The sequence below is a fragment of the Mustelus asterias genome, chromosome 15 (genome assembly GCF_964213995.1).
Source record: "Mustelus asterias chromosome 15, sMusAst1.hap1.1, whole genome shotgun sequence".
Lineage (NCBI taxonomy): Eukaryota > Metazoa > Chordata > Chondrichthyes > Carcharhiniformes > Triakidae > Mustelus > Mustelus asterias.
Genome location: NC_135815.1, coordinates 29,140,732 through 29,149,310, shown reverse-complemented (window position 1 = coordinate 29,149,310; position 8,579 = coordinate 29,140,732). Strand labels below are relative to the sequence as shown.

General features: G+C 42.6%; 1 protein-coding gene across 1 annotated transcript in view; it reads left to right on the top strand.

Moving 5' to 3' along the window:
- Positions 1 to 1,572: 1,572 nt before the first annotated feature.
- plekhh2 (pleckstrin homology domain containing, family H (with MyTH4 domain) member 2) overlaps positions 1,573 to 8,579 on the top strand; it is a 120,803-nt gene continuing 113,796 nt past the window's right edge. The window contains exon 1 of the mRNA XM_078229693.1: positions 1,573 to 1,695. Coding sequence (XP_078085819.1) covers positions 1,573 to 1,695 — 123 coding nt within the window. The remainder of the gene's footprint in view (positions 1,696 to 8,579) is intronic.

Here is an 8,579-nt window from a genome sequence, read left to right as displayed (position 1 = left end):
GGTCTGCACCTTTAACGGGGATCTTCTTTCTGTTCCTTAATTTAACTTCCTTTGATTTCACAGTTTTCCTAAAACTTTCCTCTGCCCTGTTTACTGGTTTCTGGAAGTTTCTGTTCTTGAGCTTCCAGGACTTGCTTTATGTCCCTCTGTATTGTCCTGCCAGTACTGGCAGTTTTTATAGAAAGCTTCTTGCTTCTGGATTACCTGATTCCAATTGAATTCAAAGCAAATTCTGCTTTTCAGTGTGAGCCTGTGGTTGCTAAGCAACAATTTGGTATTTTTAAAGCCTGTAATTGCTTTTGCATCATAAAACCTCAATTGCAATGCAGCAAAGTTTAAAGTGAAATTAAACTATAGACTTGTGGGCACCTTTCTTTAACATGAAGGTAAACTGAACCTATTGACCCTATTTTAGCACACAAATGCAGAATTACAAAATTAAACTTGTATCTTATTCCTCATACACACAATACAAATATAAATTACTGAAACTATCTCTATTTCCTAACAATATCCTTATATATATCATGCTCAGACCATACCATTTTAAGTCATATTTCCATTAATGCCAACACATCATTATTCCCACATTATTTGTGCTTGTTGCTCACCAACCTTATTCACCACAGTTGGTGTGCTTACATACAAGCACGTAGTCCTGTCTTTGCATTCCTCAACTTCTCGGGTGGCAGGAAGGGAAACTTCATATCCAAAATATCCTGGCCCCTGTCTTCATCTCGAAAGAGATGGTAGCACAAAATATTCCTGCGCCAATGGGGCCAAGCACAGGCTAATTGCAAATCATGTTCCCTTGCCCAAAACCCAAATCCAATTTTTAGCACATTGGGTCTAATATTCATTCATGGGACATGGGTGTCGCTGGCTGGCCAGCATTTATTACCCATCCCTATTGGGAGTTGAGAGTCAACCACATTGCTGTGGCTCTGGAGTCATATGTAGACCAGACCGGGTAAGGATGGAAGATTTTCGTCCCTAAAGGACATTAGTGAACCAGATGGGGTTTTCCGTCACTCAACAATGGTTTCATGGTCATCAGTAGGTTCTTAATTCCACATTTTTAAAATTGAATTCAAAATCTACCAACTGCCATGGCAGGATTCGAATCCGGGTCCCCAGAACATTAGCTGAGTTTCTGGATTAATAGGCTAGTGATAATACCACCAGGCCACTGCCTTCCCGAAGGAAAGAACCTCATCAAAAACATTGTTTTTTTTATATATGTCGAACTTAGCCAGACTTCCACATCGCATTTTCTATGTTATACCTTTGTAATCCATCAGAACAAATTTTGTGACATTTCATCCAAAGAATTGTCTATCAAATTGTATATATCGCATTTCTTACACCTCACAATGTGCATAATCAGTTAAAAGTGTTACACTACAAATAAGTGAAATATATCACGATCCTGGGGTTAAATGGACTGCTTAATCACAAAACTGCTTATTACGACTGAGTGCTGAAATAAAGTTTGTTTAAGCCTGTATAATTTGTGCTCCATTCTTCTTTTTGAACTGTTTCTAGGATACTAGATCTCAACCAAAACTCACCATGGCTGAGAGTTCAGACTTAGCTGGAGATGTAAACTGGAAAGATCGATGTATGACTCTTGAGTCACAATTGCTGAAGTTTCGTGCGCAGGCCAGCAAAATCCGAGAGCTTCTTGCAGAGAAGGCAAGTAAATCTGAACAATGGAGATGGATGCGGTGGGAAGGGAGGGGTGGCACTGTAAACCATTTAAACCATACCTAACAGACTTTGCTATCTTTATGTTTGTCAGTGAGTGTTGTGAAATATATATTTTTTCCACTTTTTGTTCTCGGTTCTGAATGAAATTGATGCAATTGAGAGGCATCAAGACACCTTAGCAAAAAGCTCCTGCTAGAACATAGGCAATTAGTGTCAAGTTAAGAACAACTTTGTGGGGTAGCTTGAACAAGGAAATCCTCATTGCATCAGTTAAGGCTAAAGATGAACATGTTATTCTGACTCAATGCGTAACACCAGAACTAATATTTAGCCCTACTTGGCTGTTGGAAATCTGGCACATGCGCAGTGTGAATCAGCCAGATGACTACCAGCACCAATGTCCTGCATTGAACCTGCTGTCAGAATTTTAACCTGTCCCTTTGAGTAGGTAGGTAATAAGGACACCCACACAAAATTGACAGAGTTCTATGGGCGGCATGGTGGCACAGTGGTCAGCACTGCTGCCTCACAGTGCCAGGGACCCGGGTTCAATTCCAACCTTGGGTGACTGTGTGGAGTTTGCACATTCTCCTCGTGTCTGTGTGGGTTTCCTCCGGATGCTCCGGTTTCTTCCCACAGTCCAAAGATGTGCGGGTTAGGTTGATTGGCCGTGCTAAATTGCCCCTTTGTGTCAGGGAGATTAGCAGGGTAAATATGTGGGGTTACGGGATAAGAGCCTGGATGGGATTGTGGTCGGTGCAGACTCGATGGGCCAAATGGCCTCCTTCTGCATTGTAGGGATTCTATGATTCTATGATATGCAGATTTGTGTCTGGTGAGGTCATCAAGCCCCAAATACATTTTACTAGGCAGTCTGAATGGGTAAGAGCTATTGCTTTCCTTTCCTTTAAGGTGAAGATAGCCTGAAGAGGAACTGCGACCAGGAGAGGTTTTGAAATTTAAAAAAAAACTTTTCTTGTAGTGTCAGGAGTACTCCTCTAGGCCCCACTAAGTAAAGCATAAAAACCCTGTACCAGGCTCTCTCCCTCACCTCCCCACACAAGAGCCCTACAAATCCTCCTCTCTGTGATTTAACAAAGAGATTATCAGCCAGCGGCCCCGGAGAGGTTTTGAAATTTAAAAAAAAACTTTTCTTGTAGTGTCAGGAGTACTCCTCTAGGCCCCACTAAGTAAAGCATAAAAACCCTGTACCAGGCTCTCTCCCTCACCTCCCCACACAAGAGCCCTACAAATCCTCCTCTCTGTGATTTAACAAAGAGATTATCAGCCAGCGGCCCCGTGCCTCTCAAACTGGAATGAGGCTTGAACCTGCAACCTTGTGACCCAGTGCGAGAGTGCTACAACTGAATCAAGGCTTAATGTTGGGAGCTTTTTTTTAAAAAAACTTATGTTTCAATATTTTGAAATAAAAGTATGCAGCAGAGTTAGAAGACTAGACGTGTTCCAGAAATGTAGGGTCTTAATATTACCAAATTAATTATATTGTGTGAAGCTTCTGAAAAATTATTTAAGAAGTTGGCATAATTCATGACATTTTGCCTTGTTTTAAAGAGCAAATGGTTTCATAACTATACTACCCGTCTGATTCATAGCTTTCTTTCGTCATTTGTTATGCAATATGTTTCCGTTAAATCTCAACATTTAGAAACTTCTGCACTACTGTTTATTTGGAATTGTTCTCCAACAAACTTGTTTACAATATACCACATTGTTTTGTTATTTGTGTGAGAAAAGGAAAATAATGTCTGGAGAATAGGTCTCTCTACTAAACAATCTGTCCCATAAATTGTTAACTGATGAACTGTAACTCAACTCTGCAGTTCATTCCAGCCAGTTCCTACAATGTTCCAAGGATAAGGAGAGGTAAGGGTATGCATTCTCAGTATGCAGTCTTCTGCCACAATGTTATTCAAAATAACATTATTTGGTTAATTTTCTCATTTCTCATCTGTGATCCCCACTGATAACTAACACTGTCACAATAATTATTAAAATTCCTATCACGCCTCTAATGTTGTGTTTTATTCCCCCTAAACTATAATATTGATGTACATGTGTCCTAGGTATGCTTTGAAATCGACTACACTAGAGGCCAGTCCAGAGATACCCAAGTTGAGCAAAATCGCTACTTACTGAGTACACCATTGCAACTGGCTTTGCAGCTCTATAGTAAAGAGTTGAATTTACAGATAAATCTTGGGTTAGAATCATCACCCACTCCTCAAAAACTATCATCTTCAATCTCCCTTTTAACTGCAAAGTCCATGAATATAGTTATCTCTCAAACCATTTCTTCCACGGTTCCCTGTTTGATTCACCATGAAATGGTTTCTGCCCCTCCTACAACAGTGAAGCTGATGTAGCCAACCTTTCATGATGACGGTGCATTACCTGTTATCAACCCCTATAGCCATTGCTGCAGTTCACAGCTCTATATTCTTCCAATAACACCTTGTTTTTCAGTTCAGTGGGCCTGCTCTCGCTTGATTCCACAAGTTGAGAACTTGTCTTCCACAGAACTTGATGATGGACCCACTGTTGTTCACCAATTACACATAAACACTTGATTTTGGGAATGTGAAGTACAATTTCAAAATTTGCACATGACTCCAAATTGGACAGTATAGTATACAGAGGGAGCCTGTGATAAAATACAAGAAGACATTAATAAACTTGCAGAATGGGTATGTAATTGGCAAACGAACTTCACAAATACAGACCCAAAACCAGAAAATGCTGGAAAATCTCAGCAGGTCTGACAGCATCTGCAGGGAGAGAATAGAGCCAATGTTTCGAGTCTCGAAACGTTAGTTCTATTCTCTCCCCAGAGATGCTGTCAGACCCGTTGAGATTTTCCAGCATTTTCTGTTTTTGTTTCAGATTCCAGCATCCACAGTATTTTGCTTTTACCTTCATGAATACCGATATGTTTGAGGTGGTGAATTTTGATAGGGAAAGTAAGAAGGTCACATTCTCCTTGGAAAATAAGTGTCTAAATGGGGTACAGGAGCAGAGGGATCTGGTAACTTAAAGTAGCAATACAGGTTAATAAGGTAATTTTAAAAAATAAACAAATTGCCGAGATTCATTTCTAGCGGAATGGAATTCAAAAGCCAAGAAGATATGGTTGACTAATATTGAACCTTAATTTAAAGCATACTTGGACTACTGTGAACAGTTCTGGTATCCCTATTATAGACAGGATATAGAGGCACTGAAGCAAGTACAAAAGATTTACTAGAATGATACCAGAATCAAAAGGTTCTGTAGAAGAGTCATATGGACTTGAATCTTTAATTCTGTTTCTTTCTCCACGGATGCTGCCAGACCGGCTGGGTTTATCCAGCATTTTCTGTGCATTGAAACTTGATTAGATCATGCTTGGGGGAGCCTATCCACAATCCTGATGGCTGCCCCACAGCAATTTAACACAAGAAGCAGCATTGGTTGCTTTAAGGCAAGACTTCCGCCTATTTCTCCAGAGAATGTTCTGCATCAGACAGTACAATTACTCTTGGTAGTGGTGAGTTCTATACTTTAACCGCTCTCTGAGAAAAGGGGTTTCTCCTGAATTCCCTATTGGGTTTATTAGCGACTATCTTACATTTAAGCTCTCTAGTTCTGGTCTCTCCCACAGGTGAGAACATAAGAAATAGGACCAGAAGTAGGCAATTTGTCCCTTGAGCCTGTCCCACCATTCAATATGATCATAGCTGATCTGATTGTGGGCTTAACTCCTCCTTCTTGCCTACCCCCATAACCTTTGACTCCCTTGGAAGCAGTTTTTTTTTTACATCAATTCGATCACGGTAATTAGTCATAGTCCATGAAGATCCACAGGCATCTCTCTCCATGAAAAAGAGACAACTGGTTTTAGATATAGCTTGAGATGCCCCACTCTACATCAAGTGTGAAGCAAGGCATGGAAACAGGACTCTATGAACTACCAAAACTGGTACAGGGATTAAACCCACTCTATTGATTTCACTCTGCCCCACACTCTAACCATCCCATACTTTAAAGGACCTCTATCATTCCTCAGTCTTTTTTCATATATTCATTTGTGGGACACGAGCGTCGCTGGCTGGCCCGCATTTATTGCCCAACCCTAGTCGCCCTTGAGAAGGTGATGGTGAGCTGCCTCCTTGAATCGCTGTAGAACATGTGCTGTGGGTGGACCCACAATGCTGTTAAGGAGGGAATTGACCCAGCGACTGCGAAGGGACAGCAATATGTTTCCAAGTCAGGATGGTGAGTGGTTTGGAGGGGAACTTGCAGGTGGTGGTGTTCCCATGTATCTGTTGCTCTTGTCCTTCCAGATGGAAGTAGTCGTGGGTTTGGAAGGTGCTATCTAAGGATTTTTGGTGAATTGCTGCAGTGCATCTTGTAGCTAGTACACACTGCTGCTACTGAGCGTATGTGATGGAGAGATTGAATGTTTGTAGATGTGGTGCCAATCAAGCAGGCTGCTTTGTCTTGGATGGTGTCAGGTTTCTTGAGTGTTGATGGAGCTGCACCCATTCAGGCAAGTGGGGAGTATTCCATCGCACTCCTGACTTGTGCCTTGTAGATGGTGGATAGGCTATGGGGAGCCAGGAGGTGAGTTACTCGCCTCAGTATTCCTAGCCTTTGACCTGTGTTTATGTGGTGAATCCAGTTGAGTTTCTGGTCAATGGTAACCCCAAGGATGTTGACGGTGGGGGATTCAGAGATGGTAACATTATTGAATGTCGTGGGGCGGTGGTTGGAGTGTCTCTTAATGGTGATGGTCACTGCCTGGCATTTGTGTGGCCACTTGTCAGCCCAAGCCTGGATATTTGTTGCATTTGAACATGGATTGCTTCAGTATCTGAGGAGTCACGAGTGGTGCTGAGCATTGTGCAATCATCAGCGAACATCCCCACTTCTGACCTTATGATGGAGGGAAGGTCATTGATGAAGCAGCTGAAGATTGTTGGGCCTAGGACACTACCCTGAGGGACTCCTGCAGAGATGTCCTGGAGCTGGGCTACTGACACAATCACAACCATCTTCCTATGTACCAGGTATGGCTCTAACCAGCAGAGTGTTTGCCCCCTGATACCCATTGATTCCAGTTTGGCTAGGGCTCCTTGATGCCATACTCAGTCAAATACGGCCTTGATGTCAAGGGCTGTCACTCTGACCTCACCTCTGGAATTCAGCTCTTTCGTCCATGTTTGAACCAAGGCTGTAATGAGGTCAGGAGCTGAGTGACCCTGGCGAAACCCAAACTGGGCGTCACTTAGCAGGTTATTGCTGAGCAGGTGCTGCTTGATAGCACTGTTGATGACCCCTTCCATCACTTTACTGATGATCCAGAGTAGACTGATTGGGCGGTAATTGGCTGGGTTGGATTTATCCTGCTTTTTGTGTACAGGACATACCAGGGCAATTTTCCACTTTGTTGGGTAGATGCCAGTGTTGTAACTGTACTGGAAGAGCTTGGCTAGGGGAACGGCAAGTTCTGGAGCACAAGTCTTCGGTACTATTGTTGGAATGTTATCAGGGCCCATTGCCTTTGCAGTATCTAGTACCTCCAACCGTTGACTGGAGACTGGCATCTGAGATGCTGGGGACCACTGGAGGAGGCTGAGATGGATCCACTCGGCATTTCTGGCTGAAGATTGCTGTGAATACCTCAGCCTTATCTTTTGCAATGATGTGCTGGGCTCTTCCATCATTGAGGATGGGGATATTTGTGGAGCCGCCTCCTCCAGTGAGTTGTTTGATTGTCCACCACCATTCACGACTGGATGTGGAAGGACTGCAGAGCTTGGATCTGATCCGTTGGTTATGGGAACAGTTAGCTCTGTCTATCACTTTTCAAGAAAAGAGCTCCGACTGGTTCAATCATCCTGATTGGTATAACCTCTGTTAGTCTGTTTTTCTCTCTCCAAAGATGCTGCCAGGCCAGCTGAGTTTCTCCAGCATTTTCATTTCAGATTTCCAGCATCTGCAGTATTTTGCTTTTATTTGAAGATTTAATATACATTGGGCATGACTTCTTTACCTTTTCTTATGCACCCTTGCCTTCTGACTAATATTAGTTATGGCAGTTCATTTTTAGCTTTTGGCAACAAATAATAATCTTTATATTATTTATGTTAATTATGTAGAAATTCCCTTTCATATTTAATTAATTACTTTACAGATGTCCCACATTTGACACCTAAATGTGTCCCCACAAATCAGCTTGCTAAATGAAAACGCGATAGCTAAAGTTGCTTTCCCTTAGGCAATCGTATGATAAGGATGGGTTATATTCCTGACCTGTAATTTTTACATTAAAAACCATTGATTGCCTTGAACCTAACTGCCCCAAAAACCCTCTTACTCCTAACAATTCCTAATAACTTTTTCTATTACCTCCCACGCCCTGACCCTCTTGCTTCCCGCCTCTTCCACTCGCTGCCTCTCCAATTCACCGACCTTCTCGCTCGTCGCTTCCTCCCTGTGAGAGGGAGGAAGCGAACAAGCACGTGAGAGCAGCTGCAAGTGGGAGTGTCAGGGACAGAAGAGCTAAGTGAGAGCAGCAGGTGAGAGAGTCGCCAATACGGACAGGTGAGAAGCAGGAGGGAGGAAGTGGACGGGTGGTTTGCAGGAAAGACAAGCCAGGTTGTGAGCAGTCCGAGGATGGCTAGTGAATAACACTAGGTTAGATGAAGCGTGAGAGGAGGCTCGCGTGAGAGGAGGCTCATGTGGAGTATAAACACCGACTTGGAGCTATTGGACTGAGTGACCAGTTTCTGCACTATAAACATCATGTAATACAGCTCCAGACGTTAAGCCATTCAAAACCTTTTTTTTTTTAAAGAGAGTTGACTGGT